This window comes from Myotis lucifugus, unplaced genomic scaffold, assembly GCF_000147115.1.
Source record: "Myotis lucifugus unplaced genomic scaffold, Myoluc2.0 scaffold_775, whole genome shotgun sequence".
NCBI lineage: Eukaryota > Metazoa > Chordata > Mammalia > Chiroptera > Vespertilionidae > Myotis > Myotis lucifugus.
The window spans coordinates 151,846-174,842 of NW_005871823.1; the positions used below are offsets into that span (position 1 = coordinate 151,846).

Below are 22,997 nucleotides of genomic sequence, written 5' to 3' on the forward strand. Positions count from 1 at the left end.
GAAGCAGCTGTGACACCATATCGCAGGGACAGACAATCTGACAGGTTCATGGTTGACGGCTACGCAGCGCACAGAGCACACGGTGGGTCTGACAGACGTGGAAGCTTCTGTCGGGCGAGGCCAGCGGATAAGGGTAGCGCAGCTCTGGCTGCCATGACTTTCTCCACGGGCCTGGCTGTGGCGTGGCCCTGAAGAAACTCCTTCCCCCCGTTCCCAGTTGTGTCCCCCGACACGGGGCTGTCCCTTTACTCTGCCAGCGTCCCTGCACCAGCACGTCCAGAGCCAGGCGGCCCTGCTCACCTCACGGCTGCTCCTCACTTCCTTGGAGGCGAGCCCGGCCAGGTGGGGACAGGACCAAATGTAAAGACCGTGGGTCAGAGTGGGCCTCCCACGACCCCCTCAGGGGAAGGAACTTCCAGATCGAGGTCCGGAGAGTGAGCCCTGAGTGACCCATGGGGAAGCCGCCCGGGCCGGGCACAGTGGTGGTGACGCCTGCAGCTCTTGGAAGTCTCCTCGCCGCCGCTGCTCCCCCGTGGTGGCCCGGGCTCACGTTTCCATGCTCCCGGCTCAGAACAGTGTCGGAGATGCCAGTTGCCTGTCTCCCTTTATTCACGGGGCAGAAGGTGTGCGGGCGTGTGTGCTGCTGGGAACGGGCTCCTGGGGCGGCCGCCCCCATACACAGCATTGTCATAAGTAAGATGGCCTTGAACGCAGACTGACCGGCTTCTCCTTCTCCTCCTCCTGCCTCGCCCCCCCCCCTCCCCCCCAGAGTGGCTACACGCCCCTGCACCAGGCCGCACAGCAGGGCCACACACACATCATCAATGTGCTGCTGCAGCATGGGGCGCGGCCCGATGCCACCACCACGGTAAGGCCCCCCGCACCCCGGTCCCTCTGCCACGGCCAACACCCAGGGTGGGGGGGACCCTCTGTTAGTGCTGCTGAGTCACCTCTGACTCCCGGGGACCCGTGAATGGTGCTGCCCGATGCCCAGCTCACCGCCCTGCGCAGCCTGGAGGCTCAGCCTGTGGCTCTTGCGTGAGCCCCTCCACCTCCTGTTTGGCCTCCTCTTCTCCTGCTGCCTCTGTTGCCAGCATCGTTGTCTTTTCCAAAGCCCCTGCCTCCTCACGAGGTGTCTGAGGTAGGACAGCGTCCGTGTGTCACCTGCCCCAGCCGTGCTCAGGCTGAGCAGAACAGGGTGCCGCAGTCCCCACCCCTCCTGAGATGGGCCCCACCCTCAGGCCCCAGCTCTGGGGTAGCCTGCGTGCGGCTGGCGTACAGTGGACTCGGCTGGGGGGCTGGAGGCTGGGCCCGCAGCTTCCTCTGGCTCAGACAGGCTCCTGGGACAAGGGGCCGTTAAGATGTAAACGAGGTGGTGTGATTCACCCCGGGCTCCTCAGGCCTGCGCAGGGGCCTGCTGTTTGCTGTGGTGTCTGCGCACAGGGACTGTGCCGAGGCGGCCTGCCCTCCCGGAACCGGCCTGTCCTGGGGAAGGCGGGCCCTCGGCCAGGCTGGGTCTGGAGGCCTCCCTTTCCCAGCACCATCCAGCCCCCAGAGCTGACCACCCAGGGGTTAAAGCCGCAAGTGCTTCTCTTAGGAGGAGGGGCAGATGCAGCTTGTTGTGTTTCCATGGTGACCCGCTCTCCAGGCTGGAGAAGTTACCAAGACACATTCAGATGTGATGGTGAAAAGGAGTGATTTCCTCCACTGAGCCTGGCGTTGGAGGAGGCGCTGGCTCCTGGGGCGGTGAGCTCACTGGCTCCATTCTCTCTCTCTCCCTCTCTCCGCCTCCCTCCCTCTCCCCCCCCCCCCGCCCCCCTCTCAGAATGGCAACACGGCCCTGGCCATCGCTAAGCGGCTGGGCTACATCTCGGTGGTCGACACTCTGAAGGTTGTGACGGAGGAGGTCACCACCACCACGACAGTGAGTAAGGGGCCCAGGGCTTCTGCTTGAGCTCAGCTTTCCCGTCGCGCCCTCTCCCCTCACCCCACATCCTGTGCCGCGGTCTCAACATCTGGGGGTGAATCTGGGCAGCACACGGAGAGTCACAGTGGGAGGGCACTCACAGGCAGCGGCCGAGCTCCTGCGTCTTGCACATCCCGGTGGAGCGTGTGAGTTCACAGGGCCTAGTTGTTTTTTCCTGCTCCTCTGCCCTCGAGCTGAGGTTGGGTGTGACCTCAGCTGCCAGCCGAGGGGCAGGACAGTCCTGGCAAACTTCTCATTTGAGCAGAGGATGCAGCCCCGGGAAGGCCCTGGTCCCTGCGGTGCTCACGGCTGATCTGAAGGTTCCCCGGAGACCCGTTCTGCCCCACGTCCTCTCTGTCTCTGACTATGTTTTATTCAAAAAGAATTGAGTGCGCTTAGTAGGGAAACAGTCTGTTAGGGCAGGGTGCATGGCCTCTGCCCACAGGGCTGGGGGACTCAGAGCGGGACGAGGGTCCTGGGTCCGGGGCCTGCGGAGCAGAGCTGGGGTGCCTCCCAGGGCTGTTCTCTTTGCATCGACTTGTTGGTGACTTTTCTGAAGCTGCAGACAACAGCTCGGTGGCTTATTTGGAAAGTGGCTAAGTGGACAGTAGAGCACTGGGCCCTGCGGTCAAACCTCGGCCAATACGAACAGTGAAGGAGGTTCCAGCAACAGCCCAGGCGCAGACGGTGCGTCAGGTGGGAGGTGGGAGGTGGGAGGAAGGAGTGTGTTCCCGGGGCGACAGCAGCCCCGTGACAGCAGTGGGTGAGCACAGCTGCTGGGACCTGTCCTGTGCGGGGGAAGTCGGGTTTATTTCTGGCCGCGAGGCGATGTCGCAGACGCAGAGGGTCACGCCGCTTGTTTTCTCGGGCAGTGTTAAAGCCTGTGCCCTGTGCCACAGTATTTTTAAAGATTTTTTAACCCTCACCTGAGGATATGATTTCATTGACTTTAGAGAAAGGGGAAGAGAGAGGGAGGGAATCGTGGATGTGAGAGAGACATCGATCAGTTGCCTCCCATATACATCCTGACCAGGGACAAACCTGCAACCTGGGTGCCCTGCCTGGGAATCGAACCCACAACCTTTTGAGGTACTGGAGGAGGCTCCAACTGACCGAACTACCTGGCCGGGCTATTTTTAAACGTTCAAAGTGAAGTTTCTTCAAGAAATTACGTAGGAGAAACACAGGCCCGTTTCTGCTCACACTCACCCCGAGTCGCTCTGCGAGGTGAATTGTGGTGGCCGTCCTTGCTCCCTGCCTTCTCAGACCCGGGCGTCTCCCTCCGCAGTGGGGGGAGTTTTGTCCTGTTCGGCACCTTCGAAGCAACGTGGGCATCCCCGGTGGCCAAGCACGTCTGTTCTTACGACTCCTTTTCTGGGCACTTGGGCCGTGTGTGCATCTTTATCAGGTTCCAGCGAGGGGTGCACTTTCATCGTTTTCTGTATCTTGTGCTTTTTTCCCTTCCATTCGCCTCATTAATCCACTTGAAGGGTTTCTGGGTAGAAACCAGTGCTGAGGAGTGGTCAGCGGTGAAGACATCACCTCCCCCAGCAGCAGCTCCACATGGTGGCCGGCCTGGAGGGTGGCACATGGGTTCTTTAAGAAAAAAAATTCTTCTTTAGCTCAACAAAACGGTGGGTCAGATGTGTCCATTGTTAGAGATGGCAGCTCTGTCACAGAGTGAGAGACCCACGCTACACAGGCCACGTTTATCACAAGGGCAGTCAGCGTTCTCAACACTGGCCACAGGTTCTCAGACACACGGCCAGTCCCCACCCCCCAGCTCTGGGGGCTCAGCACCCTGTGAGCCAGAGACACGGCCAGTCCGCACCGCCAGTTCTGGGGCTTGATAGCCCTCAAAGTTCTGTGGGCAGTGTTTCTCCATCTGGAACTGCTGCTCTCACGCTGTCCGAGCTGAGTGCTGCCCCAGCAAAACCCCCGGGGCCCTGCGGGTGAGAAAGCCCCTGAAAGAATACAAGGCCCATGGCATGCGCGTCAGCGGGGTCAGCGGGGAAGGGTCTCCCTGGCCGCGTCGTCTAATGCAGCGGCTGCCAACCGGTGGTCTGTGGATCACTGCTGGTCCGTGAGGCCCGAAAGGTTGGCGACCGCTGATGCGCCTGTGTTTCCTCCTGCCTCTCACGTCAGTTCTTCTCTCGTGGGTGCAAGTCTATTGTTTTCTGAAATGGAATCGGGGTTAAGCATTGAAAAATGAACGTACTCCTCGCTGTTACGTAAGTCTTGCGCGTCTGCTCTTGGGGACGAGAGTTTCATTCCTTCCTCCGCACAGCAGTGTCATCGATGACGCCAACACGCAACAAAGCTCCGGAGCTGCAGGGGTGCGTCTAGGGTTCAAGTTGAGTTTGTCGGATCCCAAAGCCCATGCTCTTAACCCTCCGGCATCACAGAGCTTGGCTCTGCTAAAAGGAGCTTCGCAGGAATTTTGCGAAAGAAAATTTTTCACCTAATTTTCAATTTAAGAAAAACCCTCTTACCTGGCCCCTTTGTGTATGTTCACGGAAGCATCATGTTCAGTATCATTTCCTAAAGTCAATTTTGCGAAAGAAAATTTTTCACCTAATTTTCAATTTAAGAAAAACCCTCTTACCTGGCCCCTTTGTGTATGTTCACGGAAGCATCATGTTCAGTATCATTTCCTAAAGTCCACAGACTCACTAAAATAACAGCCATTCACCATGACAGGCAAACAGCACAGACAACTTAATAATTATGTAAAATAAAATTAAATTAAATTTTACGCTGTCACCTCTTCAATGGAAGAGTTGAACAACAGCTGCACAGCCGACAGACATCGCCTCGGATTCGTAGGACGTACCCTGGAGCAGCCACGTGGGTGTCTGAGCTGCGCCCCCTCCGAGGTCTTCCCCCAAAACCCTTGTGCAGGGAGAGGCGTCCGGCAGCCGCTGGGGAAGGAGAAGTCTCGGCTGCACAAGTGGCGGAGGCGTTTGGAATCATGGCTGTTTCTCTAACCTTTGCTCCGTGAGGCGCCGGGGCAGGGGCAGCTCGCCCCAGGGGGGTCACTGTGTGGGAAGGGGTGTTGGGATGGGGGGGTCCCCGTTTCTGGCCGTGGAGCAGGAGGCAGTCTCCCGAGGCGGCTGGGAGAAACATGAGATGCAACCCAGGCGGCCACTATGGATCAGCTGTCAATTCTACGTATTATTTGCATAATTTTAAAGTGACCCACCCTCTTTTATGCTGTGTGTAACCACTGATAGGCAGCGCCTAAAGCACGGAATAAGCCGCCACCATGAAATGGCGTGTTGTCGTTTAAATGCTGGGGAATTCTTTGGCAGCCGATGAGAAGATGCCAGTGTTCCGAGTTCCACCTCTTCCCAGCGGGAGCGGGATCGCCGCCGCCGATGCTGATGTCGTGATGCCTGTCCCCCCGCGACAGCCTTAGAGGCGGAGTCGGGCGTTTCCTGGGAATCTAGTCCATTGCCCAGAAGGCTCGGTGTCCGTCTGCACGAGGAGCGTCACTCTGCATTCTGCTGTGTGCACCCCCCCGGAACACCCACATCTGTGATGCTTGCTTATCCCGTGTGCCATTATATTAAAGAGACAGGACGCTGAGAACGGAACCTTCTAAACTTTTCACATAATTTTTCCAGGTTAATAACATCTGTGTAGTGAAGCTTAAAGCCCTACAAAACCTGCTTCCTGTGTCTCAGTGGCTTTTGGTGAAGACTCTACTCTCATTTCGAGATTCGTTATTTTAAACTTCCCGTAACGATGCCAGTGGATGTGTCTGAAACAGCTCCTGGCCCACAGTGGCCACTCTGCTTCCCTGGTGCCTGGGTGACCGAACGCCCCGGCTCTCCAGCGTCCGATACCGTAGTACCGAGTTACAATAGAACGGCTCATGCCAGCGGGTGTGTAGTGAGCACTAACGTATGCCAGCCACTCTTCTCAGGGCTCTTGTATGTACTATCTCATCTGATCTTCATAACAACTGGTGAGCAGTGTTGTCATCACTGTTCACAGATGAAGAAATGGAGGCCTGGAGAAGCAAGGGCCTAGCAAGGCCTCACAGCTGACGGGAAGTTCGCATTGGAGCCTGGTCCTCCCCCCGCAGCTGGGAGCTGGGAGCGTGGCCGGGAGGCTGACCAGCCACACACAGGCCAGGGCGCGCAGAGAGGACCAGCGTCCCCCCACTGGGCCCAGAAGACCCGTTTTCTGCCCAGACGATCTATGTCTTTCACATGGTTTACCCTGTCTTTTCCCTGGGCTTGGTTTTTAATAAATTGCATATGTTCATTGCTCCTTTAAGGCTTTTCTGGAGTTCACTTCAGGGAGGCCCTGAGCACGGTGAGCCGCCTGCTCCGTACGATTGGCCGTTTGTGCCACTGGGAACGAGTTGGCTGTTCAAGTGGGAACTCGCAGCAGCGGGCTTTCTCTGGTGCCTCGCGGGTCCATGGCCTTTTGTCCTCGGGACGACGTGGGTTTTCATGAGAGAAAACCAGAGAAAGAACTTCAGACAGACAGCCTTGGGCGACGCGGAGTCTGGCTCCCTTGGCTCCTGGCGTCGGCTGGGAGTTTGTTTTCAAGCATGAATGCTCTTTCTCTTCGCAGACTATCACTGAGAAACACAAGCTGAATGTTCCCGAGACCATGACCGAAGTGCTGGACGTCTCTGACGAAGAGGGTGAGTCTTTTTCTGCATTCTCTGGGGCATCTGTCCTGGTCCCGCCGGAAGCTGGCCCGTCTTCAGGGGCTGAGCGGGCAGTGGGTGTGAGCGCCAGCGGCTTCACTAGAAAGTCATGTGTTCACCTTGGTTACATTGACATTTGCCATTTGGGGAAGGAGGATCCATTAGTCTATTTTCATCTGGTGGTATCCTTTTTGTCTTGTAAGTAGCCGGCCTGGGAAGGGGAGAGGCTGGGAACTGGGCCATCTGTGAAAATACCTGCCTGATAGGACAATTGTTAGCATATGGGGCGGGGGGTTGTTTAATTGTTAGCATATGGGGCGGGGGGTTGTTTGTTTGTTTTGTGTCATTTTTTAAAATAGATTTTTATTGGCTTCAGAGGGGAGGGAGGATCATTGATTGGCTGCCTCCGCATTCATATGTGTGCACCACCCTGGGTTTTGTGGGGTCACTGTTTTTCATTCATATCTTGAACAGCTCTTAAGCAGTCTGGTGACCGCGTTATTGATGGGGAAGTACTTAGTGACTCAGGTACCTTGAGAGGAAACTATTGGAGTGAAAGCTTTTCTTTGCTTTTAATTTTTCTTAACTGCATAGAAGCAACGTGCTTAATATTTAAATCTGGGTGCCTAACACTAACTTCCTTTTGAAACAGCATGTATAATACAAGTGAGGTGGTGTGAGACGGGGAGGGGGTGTGAGATGGGTGAGAATAGTGTGAGATGGGGAGGGAGTGTGAGACGGGGAGGGGGTGTGACATGGGTGAGATGATTGTGTGATACAGGTGAGATTGTGCACTTGAGTGTGGATTTTACTAACTTATAAGGTTAAAGCCATGATTTGCTTCTGCTATATTAATGATTTCGCAACTATCATTGAGACTCACTAACATAGTTAAATTATCTAGTGACCTCTGTATGAGTATTTTCTCCAAAGTAGTATTTCTTCTTAGAATACAAATTTAGAGAAACAGTAGGTGTTTGATAAGTTGACATTGAGCTAGCAACAACTGAGTTAGTTTGCTTGGAGTGAACGTAGGTTAAATCGTTGGTGAAGGTACGGTTTGATGTGGTGAGTATGTTAGGCGAGGAGTGACATGCCCCCCTAAGGCAGCTAGGACTGGGTGTAGATGACTTTCAGCCACTTTGAAGGGACCGCAGAGCACAGCGTCTTCTATGCGACAGACCGCCTTCCCTGGCCCCTTCCCTTCTTCATCAGGAGAGCAGACCAAGCCTTCCCACATGTTAACAAACTCACACACGTTTCTCTGAAAACCACTGAGGCTTCTTTCCAAACCAGACAACACCTGTGTTTAGGGAAGCTAATGCTTAGAGCCGATCCTGGAATCTTTTTCTCCCAATTGACTTGACTCACAAAAGCACTGCTAGTCACGATTTACACGTTAAGAAGGGGGCAGTGGGGCAGATGCGGCTGCGGCTGCGGCTGCGGCTGTCATGAATGTCTGAGCCGCTCCACCTGTCACTGCGTGCAGACCCCGGCTTCCTTCCTTGGCCGCCTCGCTCACCAGCACGAGCGTGTCCTCTCGCCCAGTTATTCCACACAGCGCCCTCAGAGGACCCGTGTTCCTCTTGCGCTCACACCATTCTGGGCCCCTGACCCTCACGCATGCACTTCTCGCCAGAACCCCCACCACGCCTGCCACCAGAGCTGCCCCAGGCAAGCTTCGCTGGAACCTCCGAAGGGACCACGACAGACGAGCACCAGCTTGGTAGCTCGTATTTACCGCCTCTGCTCTTGGGGCCGGCGCCCTCGGGGGCCTCCCCGCTTCGGTGGCTGCAGCGACCCTGAGCCCTGGCCCTGAGCCCCGCGGCTCGCGGGGCCTGCTGTCCCGTGTCTGTCTGTCCTTAAGGACATGCTCAGTGGTTCCTCAGCTCAGATCGCATCTCAGTGATCACCTGATCACCGCTACAAAGCCCCTGTCGCCAAACCAGTCGCCCTCCCCGAGGCCCCCAGGGGGCACCACCCTGAAGCAGCCTCTGTCCCCTCGGGCTGGTTGTCCTTCCCGTCAAGCAGCGTCAGTGCATGTCCTGTGTGCCCGTGTTGGTGTGTGTGTGTGGGGGGGGGAGGGGCGCGTTGCTGTTGCCTCTTGTTGACTTGGCGTCGGCTGTAAATCAGCTGCCACGAGAGGGACATGAGGAAAAACACTGAACAAAGAATTACAGCCAGGTGGTGGTTTCTCCTCAGTGAGGAGTGGGGATGCGGGTCGGACGCAGTTTCTCTGCGTGTTCACGCTCTTCGGCACATGGGCTCTGCGTGCCTTGCTGTGCAGGGTTTCGTCACGCTGCCCTCACTCAGCAAGTAATTCTCCCCGCGTGCTTCTAGGAGACGACACGATGACCGGAGACGGCGGGGAGTACCTGCGGCCCGAGGACCTGAAGGAGCTGGGGGACGACTCGCTGCCCAGCAGCCAGTTCCTAGACGGGCTGACTTACCTGCGCTACAGCCTGGAGGGCGGGCGCTCCGACAGGTACCAGCGGGCTTGAGGGGCGTGGCCAGGCCACTTCCAGCGGACAGACCAAGGCACTTCGGTTTAATAAAGACCAGCAGGCGGCGGTGCTTGACACAGAGGGAAACCCCCTCCTTTGCCATGAGCGGGTTCTCTGCTTCTCTCCACCACGTCAAGGAAGGGAAACTGGCCTGGAGAGATTAAATAGTAACGCGAGCAGCTATAAGGAGCGGAGACGGCCCCCTTTAAGTAGAGGTTTCCAGTCACCGGCCACCTCCCTGTGGCCCAGTAAGAAGGATGTTTCTGCCTGTGGGCCCTCTGAGCCCCGGCGTCGGTGGATGCTGTCATTTCTGGGAGCAGAAGCTTGTCTGGAGGGAGGGTCAGAGACGCGATGGGAGGAGGAGGCAGGACAACCCGCTAGGGCCTGGCACCGCGCTCTGCAGGAGCCGGTTGATGGGCCGATCTGGGCGTGATGGGCGTCTGCAATACCAGAGCAGCGCTGCTTTTGGGTGCTACTGCCCCGCACTCGGCGGCTGTTCAGTTCTGAGGAAGAACACGGCTCCCCGTCAGAAGCAGGGCTGTGGTGTGGGTGTGCGTGTGGTCGGCCTGAATGCACGCAGTGTCTCTGCTCCTCAGTCTTCTCAGTTGGCCCCTGTCATCTTGGCATTTCTACGCTGTGTCCAGCATGTTGAGTCCAGGAAACCCATGCCCCAAAGGGGAGGCATTTCTAAACGGATAGACACAGAGTTTTCTTGGGTATTTTCCCTGCGCGCCAGTGCGGCACCCCCCCTCCCCCCATTTTTTAAAACAGCTCAGGGTGCCCGTGACCTGCGTCCCCCTGGGTCGGCCTTGCGTGGGCGCTGCAGGTAGAGACGTGACTAAGATACGACTAATGGCTGGATTTCTGGCCCAGCGGGTGGGAGAGGCCAGGCTCGGGGTGCCAGGGGGCCCTGGTGGCGGGGAGGGAGGGTGGGGAGGGCTTTGAGGTCTTATCAGATCCCAAGGCAGGGCTCCTGGTTGGGGAGGAATGGTGTTCCTCAGTGGGTGCTGAGTGCAGTGAAGGAGGCAGTGACTTCTGCATGCCGGGCGGGGTCCCTCTGAGGTGGGACAGGAGACCCATCCTACAGGGGCGGTGCCAGAGGACTCAGCGGGCGGCTGCTGCCGGTTGAGCTGGTGTGAAGACTCGAACTCTGAGCTCAGTGATCACAGTTGGGGATTTGAGCCCGGCCAGCCCTGGTGGAGGCCTCAGGCTGGGTGAGCAGAGGAAGATGAGACGGAGTCCTGGGGTCAGGCTGCCGGAGGGGGGCCCTCCGGGACTGGTGACAGGCGTGCTCCGTGTGAACTCTGACACGCGGATGGATGCGGACATCACGCTCTGAGATTCCTTAAAGACTTCAGGTTTTAATAAGTGAGTTGTTGATGTCTGGGCACATTCCCAATAGTCCATGGATAGGCGTGCTGTCAGCCGGGAGGTCTTTCTTTTCAGCCTTGTCTTTTTTATTAGAAACCAGTGCTCGAGTGGATCCCTTGTCCTCTGGAAGGACTCGGGTTGGGAGGAATAGAGCGATGCTTTCCATAGAGCCGGGCTCCGAGGCTGGCCCATCCTGCTTAGACTGACGCGGGTCAGCAGGTCAGGACGGGGTAGGAGACGGGCCGTGGGGTCTCAGCCCCAGTTGCTTTTCCAGAGCAGGAGGCCGCCACCTGCCGTCTCGGATGGAACTGCAGGCAGTGGCTCTGTTCACAGTTGTCTGTGTTTCTTTGTTTTGCTTAGACAATTCAATATGTTACCTTTGTCGGTAACCATTTACCTTCTCGTTGTTTCTCTGTTTGGTGCCTCCAATAGTGCCGTGCCCAGGTAGGTGCCCATGGCTGGCAGCATAACCTCCCGGCCCATCCCTTTCCCTGCTCCCCGCTCGATGTGCGTGTGCGTGCTGTGTTCACAGGGGTGCTTCCATTCTGGAATTGTGGGTGTATTCTCAAATTAGGGTTTTTATGTATTGAGTAGTTACTTGGGCTGGAAGGTACATGTGTTAATAGAATGAAAACTAGAACAAGCCCAGCATGAATTCACCTGTCACAGCGCCCCCTGTGGTTGGGGGGGCGTTAGTGTGGCTCCAGCAAGGAACCCAATTAGCCCGTGTGCAGCTGAGATGATAGAAAGGTCGTGGTGATGCCTGAAGTGTCTGTGGGCCCACAGAAGACTAAAAATAGGCCCACAATTTTGATGTGCGGCGATGAGAACACAGTCGACTGGGTTTTGCTTCCGTTTTATTTTATTTGTGCTTCACGCTGAAATGCTACCCAGATTCAGTGTAAAGCACTACCCGGCAGTGAGCCACGGAAGCTGCTCCCTGGGCGAGAGCAAACACATGCACACTTGTCAGTGTTTGCTTCTTCCGTGGGGCTTGAGGACACCATGACTGAACGTCTAAGAAGTATTTGTCATCGCTGCCCTTCTCAGGGGACCAAATGGACTTGGATACGACCTAATGTGTGTCTGTAAAGCCGCGTGCCAGAGGGAAGTCTGCGTTTAGGTCATAACAAGCCTTCACGTCTTAGCCGACCCGCAGGTGGGAATGGCCACTCCTGTGGCTCCATGCCATGGTCTTGGAAACTCATCCACCACAGACTGCGGCCTCTGACTTAATGCAAAAAAACATCGCCGCTCTATTTTTAACTTGTTTATAATGTTTCAGATCAAAGGAAGAGTTTCTGGGCCAAAGATGTGAATTATTCTAGACTCCTGTGCTGGTCATTTTTTCCTTCAGAGAGAATAATTCTCTGCTATTGGAATACTTAACATTTTTTCACTTCAATGTGTCTGTAACTAAATAGAACAAAAGAGCAATTCGAAACCATAAGCATTGCCTCAATAATTAGCACTATAGGATGCAGAGTGAGCCAGAATAAAATCCCACAGGTAGAGACATGCAGACAGATGGTTCCAGTGGATTCATTCTCCTTCCAGCTGTTCCCCCCCTCTGTCCACATATCCTAATCTCCCTCTCCCCCCCCCCCCCCGCCCTAATCTCTCTTTGTGGTTCTGTTACCTCATCTCTTCCTTTCCTTTCTTCTCTCTCTCTATTCCTTTCCTCTTGGGGCTTCAAGAAAGACAAAAAAATAACACCACCTCCCCTCTGCTCCTTGGGGTGCATACCAGCGGGGAGATTGACCCTGGGTTAGGCAGGTGGCCACGGTGACGGCAGAATGTGGCTTCACTTCTTAAGGGCCAAATGAGCCCCTTAATCCCTCACCCCTAAAGTGGACAGACAGCCAGTGGTGCTGTGTCCCTGGGAGTGGAATCCAGTCCCAGCTGCCTCTGTCTACGTTGGACCATGGCAGCAGCCACGTCACTAGGTCTGGTCGAGGCCCTGTGTTTACCGTGGGGTCTGCTCCTATCCCTGCCGTCCTGTTGCCCCTGCCCCAGGGTTGCATGTCAGGGCCAGTCCTACCTGGTGGGTGTGTCCGCCTGCTGTGGGGAGTGGGCCTCCGCCCTGAGCCTGGGGCCCCGCCCGCCTGTCAATCTAGTGCCTGTAACCGTGGAAGTCGCCGTCTGGGTCTTCGCCGTCCAAAGCCGTGGAGAGAGGTGATGGATGAGCAGGTCAGCCTGCGGAGCCCCGGGGGCTGGTGGGGCCCAGGACGGCCCTGGCACTTCCGGAGGCACCCGCTGTGTTGTCTCCCCCTTGGCCCACTTCTCACCAGAGCAAGGAGAGTCTGATGCGAAGCTTAAGTGTCTGCAGTTTAAAGCAGGAGAAAAAGTTATTCCATTCCTTAAGGGAGACAAGATTGGCTGAAATGAAAGACCCTCCCCCCCCCAGTAATTTAACCCCACCCCCAATTCAAGGCCAGGCTAAGGTCACTCCCAGTGCCCTGCACCCCATTATGGAACGTGCACTGTTGAAACCCAAGGCACACCTGTAAGTGGGGCTGCCCTGCCCCCAGGACTGAGCCCCAGTGGCCCCGTGGTGCCCTGCTGCCCTGGGCTGTAGACCCTCTGTCTTCACCAGGAGCCTGGGAAGCGTAAGAGGGACCTCTCACACTCGGCCTAGATTCCAGCTTAGCAGGAACACGTGGTCCGTGTGGGTGTAAACGCTCGGGTCAGGCAGTCCCCTCCTCGGACTCGTGTCACGTCACACCTGTAATGCTCGGGCATACAGCCTGGAGCGGGCGGGGAGAAGCCCGCCCCCCGCACACACTACCGCCCAGCAGCAGTTTCTCAGAGACAACGGGCTGGCTCGGCTGACACCTCGTGAAGGTCAGTGTGTGGCTTACAGAATTAGGTGTCGTTGCAGAATGAGAACAGTTGCTGAACAGTGGGCCAGCTCGACGTTTAGTTCACAATTCCACACGCCTCGAGGCCACACCTGCCGGCTGCAGGGTGCTCGCCTTGGCGTCTGTAGACACCGCGGGACCATGGCTCAGCCCCCTGTGGGCTGTGGGCCGATACTTTGAATGTAGATCTTTAGACCTGGGCTGACACGCATGAAAGTCCGCTCACTGAAGCTATCCACCCATTAGTCAGTTGAGCATGCAAGTGGGCTGGGAAGGAATGTAACTTCATCTCTGAGAATGTCAGTTTTCACTCCTCACATCGGAGCATATGGCTCAGAGCTCTGACATTCAGATCTCACAAAAGCCTTAGCTGTCCAGGCCTGAGCCCGTGTGAACCAGCCTCCCCGGTCTCCCCCCGGCAGTTGCTTTGTGCTGGCTGACGTGTCTGGGTCTGGTCGGTGCTTAGAAACGCTTTCTGTGTGCCTGTGTCATCGCACAGCGACCCGCCCGCCCGCGACGTTGCGCGCAGCACAGGACATGCGAGGGGCAGTGCTGGCCTCTGAGTGGCCATGCGGGACACAGCCAGGGGCTGTTTCCTCAGGAAGTCTGCATGCGGCTGTCCCCGTCCCTGCCTCCCGGGGTTCCCGGCCCTGTCACCGCCGCGCAGGACGGGTGAGGGCACATGGAAACCTGCCTGTCACCTGTTCTCGCCTCGGGCTGGCTGTCCCCTGACACCTCCCAGTCGCAGGGCGATGGACATGTGGCTCAGATGTTAGAGATCAGCCCTGCAGTTATTTCCTGCGTGAATTTGTGTGCCGGCGGCTTGTGAGCGCCAGTTGCCGGCCTCAGACCTTTCTGGGGAGAGCAGGAGTCAGATCAGGAGTGTCAGATTCTAACTCCTGGTCCCTTGAGGCCCCTGCCATTGGGTGGCTGAGCCGGGCAGAGGGTGTGTTTCCTCAGGGTGACGGGGACGGGTGGCACAGAGCCCGCGTCCTCCCGGCACCACGGCCTGTCCCCAGGAAGGTCCCGGCAGCTAACTGCACGCTCTCTCCGCTCTCCTGCCCGGCTCGCCATGCCCTCCTCCCTGCCCTGCCCCACCGTGGGCGCGTGACCACGGCCTCTGCTCACCTGCCAGCCTCCGGTCCTTCAGTTCCGACAGGTCGCACACCCTGAGCCACGCCTCCTACCTGAGGGACAGCGCCATGATCGACGACACCGTTGTGATCCCCAGCCACCAGGTACGTGACTGCGGGCGCACCGTGTTCCCTCGGCGGGGAGGGAGGGAGCATCAGCGGCTGCAGGAAAGAGCCAGAGAAAGCCTTTTCGTCTAAAAAAATAATCAGCTGAGCTAGTCATGGGCCAGGGTAAGAGATTTGAGGATTTTTTCCTAAAACACGGAAAGTGTTCCCTAGATTTCTCAATAGCGGAGTTTTTCTAAAACAATGTACTGCTTGTTTCTCCAGCTATTGAGCTCCTTTGTGGAGATTGAGTATGAAGACCGACTCCTCCAGGAGGTCTCCATTAGAGGATGGGTCGGGGAGGTGCGTCCGTCTGAGGCCTGAGATGAACGGCGCGGCCACCTGCGTCTCTCCGTGTTAGGTGGTTATCTAGAGAAAAGATGTCGTTTATTAGGAAATACTGGCATTGGGTAGGATGTTAGAGTTCAGGCTGGCTGGGTACACAGACACCCACCCTCTTCAAAGACAGCGACAGTGATCCAGCATCAATAACATTTTAAAGGGGCTTTTCCAGGCAGTGCCACTGTCTGAGGTGCCCCTTTCTGAGGCGGGTACCTTGTCGTCGGAGGGAAGGGAGAGAGCCGTGTCCCTGAGCCGTGTCCTTTGTGTCCAGGTGTCAGCGCTCGCCAAGGAGGCGGAGAGGAACGCCTACCGCCTCAGCTGGGGCCCCGAGCACCTGGACAATGTGGCCCTTTCTTCCAGCCCCATCCACTCAGGGTGAGTCGTGGTGTCCTGTGTCCAGATCAGGGAAGGGACGAGCGGACAGCAGCAGCTTTGTGCGGTGGCGTATCTGGCGGCCAGCTTACAAGGGACGTGACCTCCGTTTAAACTTGCAAATAACACAGCTTTGTCCACCATGGGCCCCATCTGCGTGGACAAACCAGCAGAAAGGGTTGAATTCCACATAGAAAAGCTGACGTTTTAAAGTAACTGGTAGCATTGCGTCAAACAGCTTGCTCACTAACCAGCAGCTGCCGGGGCTTTAAGACGTCTTGAAAGGAAGGGCAGGAGTGTTTGCACTCTGGACAGTTTTATTTACTAAGGTGAACTGACCAGGTAATAAATGCCTCTCCCCACGAGTGAGTGCACTGAAAGCGATGTTCCCGGAGGTTGGAGTTACACAGATGGAAGGAGGAGTCCTGTGCAGTAGGCAGTAGGGCCTGGAGGGCACCTGTCAGCTCAGTCACCTGCCCGGAGCCAGCAGCCACTGAGAAATGCCACTTTCACATCCGCTCTCTTAAAACGTAGAGCTTTGAGTTAATGATGGTAACCTACTGAAGGTGTCCTAAGGCATAGGAACTCAGTTACGTGGACCATCAGTTCTGGAAGGAGTTGTAAGTGGCAGCACTTCGCAGTTGCATTTTCCCTTTCATTCTATTACTTTTATTCATCTAGTAATTTCATAATTATATGTAAACTCTTACAATATTTGCTCACTTAACCACCTTTTAAAGCCCTACCCATATGTTATCTAACTAAATCAAACATTTTGGCTTAAATGGTTCCAAACTCCTTATCCGTAATGCCCAGCATGATTTGAATTGTGGACCTTCCTTGTTGCCATTATTCTTAAATAGTCTCTTTCCAGGAAGGCATTCAGAGGCATTGTAGTTACAAAGTGTGCACCTCATAGTCTAAGCTTCTACTAAAGATTCATAGACTATAAAAGTAGGTCCATAGACATAGAAAATAATCAAAGTACTCTTTTCCTTGTTAAAAAAACATAAGCAGGTTCCTAATGCAAGAATTATGCAAGGGAATAAAAACCAAATTAAACCTTATCCCAATTTACTTACATATTCTAAGTGTAAAATGAGATCATTAACATCTGACCTATTCGTTATTCAAAAAGCATAACGTTGCATTCTGCTACCAACTTTCTGAACAATGAGGAGGAGAAGAAAGGAGATTGGCCCTGGAATGTGAAGGTGGTAGGTTAGATCCCAGCACCAGCGCAGCCCAGGCCATCCCCAGCCCAGGGGCGAAGGGTTGTTTTAAGCACAATGTAATGTACTACCTTTTTAAAATATATTTTTATTGATTTCAGAGAGGAAGGGAGAGGGAGAGAGAGAGAGAAACATCAATGATGAGAGAATCATTGACCAACTGCCTCCTGCATGCCTCCTACTGGGGATCAAGCCTGAAACCCAGGCGTGTGCCCTGACCAGGAATCGAACCACGACCTCCTGGTTCATAGGCCGTCACTGAACCACTGAGCACACCGGCTAGGCACAATGTAATTTACTATTAATGGCCGAATTTACAAGAGTCAAAACCTAGAGCCTCAGTGGTTAAAGATTAATCACTTAGTGAGATAAGGGTCTTTAATCTTGGTCTCTAATAAACCAGTTCTTCTGTGAACTTGAAAGGTGATCGCTGACCATATAGTCTAAACTCCGGCTGGGCATTAGAATCACCCGAGAGCCTTAACATGCCAGGCCCCGCCAGTCGCAGCGGCGTCTCTGTGGAGTGATTTCTACAAGTGCCAGTATCCAGATATGTGTGTTTTACACAAACTGAGAGAAAGGACCATCTTGACCTAACAAAGCTCTGACTATGATGGAGACGTAGATCTGCAAAGGGCCACGCCGTGTGCCAGGCACTCAGGAGCACGGCTCAGTGAGACAGGCTGCCTGGAAGAAGCACACCTGTGTGTGACGTGAAGTTGGCAGACAGCCCATGGAAGGAAAAATGTGAGGCTCCCTTCGGAGGCACCCCCATCAGACCCCGGTCCCCCCCACCAGACTCCGGTCCCCCCACCAGACCCGGTCCCCCCCACCAGACCCGGTCCCCGCCTCACTCTGCACGTGACCTGGGCACGTCAGGTAGACGGTCAGCGTTTCCCTTCGTTACCTGGAAGATGCACGTTATGCTATGGATCCCACAGAGGACTTTAGGGGGCACATAGTTCTTATACAGTTAGCATTTTGTCTAGAAAGAAGAGGACTCCATAGTTTCTCGTCAGTATTTACACACTCCCCACACACCATCCAGATCACTCACAAATCCCAAACCAGTTCCAGCGGTTCTCAACCTGTGGGTCGCTTGGCGGTCGAACGACCCTTTCACAGGGGTCGCCTAAGATCATCCTGCATATCAGATATTTACATGACGATTCATAACAGTAGCAACATTACAGTTATGAAGTAGCAACGAAAATAGTTTTATGGTTGGGTCACAACATGAGGAGCTGTATTTAAAGGGCCAGAAGGTTGAGAACCACCTGAGTTAAGCAAAATGTATTCCAAATCATCTAAAGGACCGCCCCCTGCAGTCCTGGTCCTGGTGTGGTGTGGGCCTCACTGTTACTGTTGCCAGGCAACCGGGCATCTAGTAAGGCCTGTGCTGTGGCATTTGAACAAACACACAGCACAGGACTTGGCCCCACGGGGTTCCCACTGATCGCTCGGTGCTGCCGCTCCTGGTGTTTAAACGCTGTCACCATGTTAATGTACACGAATAGCGTTCATGATTTCATATCATGTAACGTTGGTTTCTTACAGTTTTGTTTTCGGTTTTTTTTTGATGGGGTGTTTTTTTTTTTTTTTGTCGCTGTTAATCCTCATCCGAGGATATTGTTTCATTGATAATCCATTAATTTTTTAGAGGGGAAGGGAGGGGGAGAGACAGAGAAACATGGATATGAGAGAGACACATTGATCAGCTGCCTCCTGCACACACTCCAACCAGGGCCAGGGATCGAGCCTGCAAACCATGTGTGTGCCCTTGACCAGAACTGAACCCAGGACCCTTCAGTCCGAGGGCCAGTGCCCTCTGAGCCAAACTGGCCAGGGTGATTGTTACAGTTTTACTCATTCCACACCGGGTTCCTGAGTTGTCGTTTTTACATGTATTTTTCAAGGAACTGAGATTCTTGGGTGAATTGTTAAGCCACTTCAAATCTGCCCAAAAAGTTAGAAAAGAAATGTTTTTGACAGGAAGTAATTAAGGGAGGTTTTCTGTGCACTGCAGCTCACGGTGTATGTGGTTCCTATGGAGCCCACAAGGGCTCTAGGTTCATGGAAGACACAGCTGCACCAGTAGGCCATGTTGGCATCTCCTTCCGCCTCTGCCTGTCTCTAGTGGCTCGTGTCCACGGCCACCCAAGCAGAGGTGTCGGCGGCTAAAACCATCTGACTACCCAGCACAGCCAGTCACTGGCAGAGGAAGGGCTGCAGTAAGATCTGTTGTTGCTCCTGAGAGAGTTTGCTACTCACTCAGGACCTGGCCAGCAGGCATTGCTAGCATCCCAGAGGTTACACGGCAGGGTTTGGGCACGAGCCTGAATTCACGGCTCTTCTCCATTTCCCAAGCGCTCAGTGAGTGAGGCTCCGTGCTTGGTCACGGCCAGCTTTGTGATCCATTTAATAGGATTCCGAAGGCCTTTATTTTTAGATTTCAATGCTAGCCACATGCCAACAGTTAAGTGTCAATTCATCATGTTATCCTGCAAGATATAGCAGCCAGAACTCCATTAAAAAGTTGGTCTTTTTCAGAAAAACATATTGAAGACCATTTTGCCGTGAACCTAAGACTAGGCCCAGAAATAAAGTCCATTAAAAAGCACGTGAGGACATTAGCTCAGGGGAGTGGTAGTTACATCCCAGGAGCCGAGACTGCTGCTCCTTGGACAGCATCAATGGTGAAGTGTGCAGAGCAGTTAACTTGGTGGTTCACAGGTTCCAAACACCCCAGCTTTCTGAAGGTACATGAAGGTCAATTCTTTTGGATGAAGAAAACGATGTTTAAGTTGTTAAACAACTATTTTGTAAGGTTGGCTTTCTGGTCCTATAAATGTATCCTTTTGTACGTCAGACACGAGTGAGCCAGAGGCAGAGAAAATGCCTGGGGAGTGGGGCAGCCCCGGCCACAGCAGCAAGCAGGGTAAGCCCCGAGCAGGGGGCACCCTGAGCAGCCCCCCTCCCCCGCAAGGCGGCAGCCTTGAACGAGTGCTCAGACTTGCATAGCTTCCATTCCCTGCCAGTAGGTAATTCATGTACCTTCTCTGCCTCCTAGTTGCTATGTCATGGCTTGTCATGGAAGCCAGTCTTTAAATTGTGCCTTTTGTGTTCACATGTCTTCCGCAGTGGCCAAAAGGGCATTGCCATGACGTAGGAAGCATTGACCGTGGTCACCAATCCCAGACTCTGTCCCTCTCATTTGAATGCCTTTGATGGTGTGTGGTCTCCTGGACACTTGGCTGTGCGCAGGGCCCCATGGCCAGTGCTAAGCAGGGAGTGGGGCTGCAGGGGTGCCCAGGGTTCCCCGAGCCCCAGGGCCCTGATGGGGAGCCTCGGAGCCCACCCCAGCCCCGCAGCATGTGGGCAGAGGGATGCCTCGTGGCTGTTTCCATCTCCTCCGATGGAGACGGGTGGGGTATGAGTGCATTTCAGTCAGGAGTCGCCTCTGATTCCTTCTTGATGTTCACCCACTCCTTCTCTGTGCTAAAGTGTCTGTTCTGTTGCAGCCGCACCTCTCCATGTCTCGACCGTGACAACAGCAGGTGACTGCATCGCCCCTCCTGCCCGCCCCCTCCTCCCCCCGCACCCCAGGGTGCTTCAGTGCGCACACCTCCCAGGGACGCAGGGCCGGCATGTCTCCAGGCCGCGCCCTGGCTGAGTGCCCCTTGCTCTGCAGTGGAGGGAGCGTGGGCATCAGTTACTTCATTGGAAAGCGGCTGGGATGGTGCCAGGATCCACACAGACCTCCGGGGAAAGGCTTGGCCGAGGCTCCACGTCTTAGCTCCTTTTGTGAGAGAAGGCTACATGAAGCTGAGAAGTGATTCCTAGAATTACACAAATCAGCTGGCCTGTTTTAAAGTCACAGTAAAGGTTATGATTTTAAGTGCCACGCAGCAGAGGTTTTTAAAACTGTTCTTAGGTGAACCGAAGGCTGAGAGCTGGTTAGTGGTCCATCTCCCTGGGATGCTGCTTCAAGTGCAGCTTCTGAGAGCTTGGAATCGTGCTGTCCAGTGAGTCGAGTCCGTGTTCCCAGACACCCCTGATCCTGTGTTAGTCCAACAGTTTATTCCTGAAGGTTCTTATCAGACTGCCGAGCAGGGCATTTTTGTTACAGTCATCGCCACATGCAGACCGTGCACAGATAAGACGGCCTCATAGACCCCATTTGGAAAATCCTAGCCATCCCTTTAGTTTCTCTGAAACACTAAATGGGATGTTTCTACACATGAACGTTGCGAGTGATTAATGACTGGTGATTCTGGTAAATCTAAGCCACTTTCTTCAGAGGCACTTCCCATCATGTCCAGTCTGTGGGAGTCGGGGCGCAGGAGGGCTTGGAGGAGAGCAGGGGGGAGAGCTCGCCACGTCACCACGCCTCGAATTCTCGCCAGAATCAGGTGGAATTGACGGGCCTCCTGCTGGGTGTGCGGGCTCACTGAAGCACCCTGATGAAGTCTTCTTCCTGTTCTCACCCCATAACTAACCGAATGCGGCCCCTTCCTCCCCACCCGCCCTCGAGGTCCCGGGTGCATTGAACGGGAACCCAAGCCTTGGTTGGTGACTTTGGGGTGGAGGCGTGCTCCTCAGCAGGCAGAGCCCTGTTTTCTGTCTCTGAAGCATGTATCTGTTTAGCTAATCAAATTGCCTCTTTGTAGGCAAGTCATCTGCATAATAATGGTGGGTTGCTTTTGCTTTCCTCCCTTTTAAATTGTGATAACACTTATCTCACAATTTAGAAAACCTCTCAATAAGAATTTCTAATTTGCATGATTGCTGAATTCCACCTAAAGTAAGATACGCGGTTTAAGCCGAGTATGTCACGTGATTTTTTTTGTCTGTAGAGCTTTAAAGTCAATGCTCAGTGCAATGTGTGCACATTTTCTGCAAAACTGCTCGTTTACTGGTTTAACCACGGAGCAAGCATGATGCCTACTTCCCAGAGCGATAGCCGTTTATCCTCCAAGTAGGAATTCTTCCGGAGCATCTGAAAGAGGGCCTTTCGGGGGATCCTGCCTGGTTACAGTGACCGGCACAGGCACACACAGAACACTGAGGCCCCCTGTGGCGTGTTTGGTGAAAGTCTCATTTTATGGGCGAGGAAACTGAAACCTAAAGACAGGAAGTGACTGGCCTGGGGTCCCAGCAGTACCTCCCGGCCGGGGCCGATCAGTGGCTCCGAGAACGACAGGGGCAGGGTGCCTGCTCTGGGACAGTGTTTTACATTTTATTTAAACAGGGGCGTTCATAAACTAGTAGAAACTTCATTGTCATGAAACTGCTTCAGCCAAGTTCCGGGTTCACTGTGGGCATTCAGAACATGTCAGTTCCTCCGTTTGTTTATTAGGTGTTGTCTTGTACTGTAAATTTAAAGACACTCAGGATATATAACATCATGTGGGCGTAGGGGAAGGGAGGTGGCGGCACCAGCGTTCAGGCCTCCGTGTCTCTGCCCACGTGACTCAGTCCGCACTCCCTGTCGGCAGCCGCCAGCCCCTGGTTAACAGACGCGGCTCTCGCACGCCAGACCTGCACGTGCTCAGCTGTGCTCTCCCTGCGGCCGCGCCTCAGTCCTTCACGCGCTGTCTCCCAGTGGTCACCTCCTGACGATGGGAGGAAGTGCACTTGCTTTACCAAGTCTAGTACCCATCACCGCACGGCCGTACCTGCTCCTTCCCTCTTCCTACGGCACAAAAAGCAGCCTCTTGCAACCTGCTCTGTGGTTGAAATTGTTCTACACACACATGCACTCATTCTACTCCCGGTCCAAGTAGGGACACCTTTTATAATGTGACATTTGTAAGGAAGATGCTTGCCTGATTTTCGGTCAGGAACTGGGGGGGCTAAGGGATCAGCATGCTGACTTTTATCTAAAACTTTCCATCGTCACCTCGTAGAACTTGAACTGTCTCGCTTATTCCCTCTCATTGGAAGACGGCTTTGCACTTACAAGTCTACACTCAGCTTTGTTATTAGCTGTTCATCCTGTCATCGTGTTACTCAAGACGGGTTTTTGCTCTCCTACAAGCTGAAATGCCTGTGTGTGGTCGCTTGAAAGAGTTGTGACTGGATGGTTGTCCAGAGACCAGAGAGTTAACTGCCTTTGCCATCTTCTCTGGTGGTTAGACTCAACTGCGGCCGTCTCACAACTTGCTCTTTGCACTGCCCCACTCATTCGCTTGTTCAGCCGTTACCTGTCACCTCCACACACTGTGCTGGCCCGGGGGACCCGGGCTACTCCCCCCCCCCCCCTGGGGGCCCCTTTCCCCGTCAACAGGAAACTCAGTAAACCTTTGCGGGCACCGCGGGCGCAGTCCCCGCGTCTCCGCTGTCTGTCTCCTCAGTCCCCAGCAGGGTGGCCGCCCCTCGGGGGGAGGGAAACACGCGGCAGGGGGAGAACAGGGAGCTGGAAACGAGCAAACGAGAACAAGAG

General features: G+C 54.7%; 1 protein-coding gene across 1 annotated transcript in view; it reads left to right on the plus strand.

The window, feature by feature from the left end:
* Window positions 1-22,997, plus strand: part of ANK2 (ankyrin 2) — a 132,613-nt gene that overhangs the window by 70,493 nt on the left and 39,123 nt on the right. Inside the window, exons 29-34 of the mRNA XM_023746971.1 lie at window positions 770-868; window positions 1,826-1,924; window positions 6,554-6,626; window positions 8,973-9,117; window positions 14,504-14,606; window positions 15,220-15,323. Of these exons, the coding sequence (XP_023602739.1) occupies window positions 770-868; window positions 1,826-1,924; window positions 6,554-6,626; window positions 8,973-9,117; window positions 14,504-14,606; window positions 15,220-15,323 (623 nt within the window). The remainder of the gene's footprint in view (window positions 1-769; window positions 869-1,825; window positions 1,925-6,553; window positions 6,627-8,972; window positions 9,118-14,503; window positions 14,607-15,219; window positions 15,324-22,997) is intronic.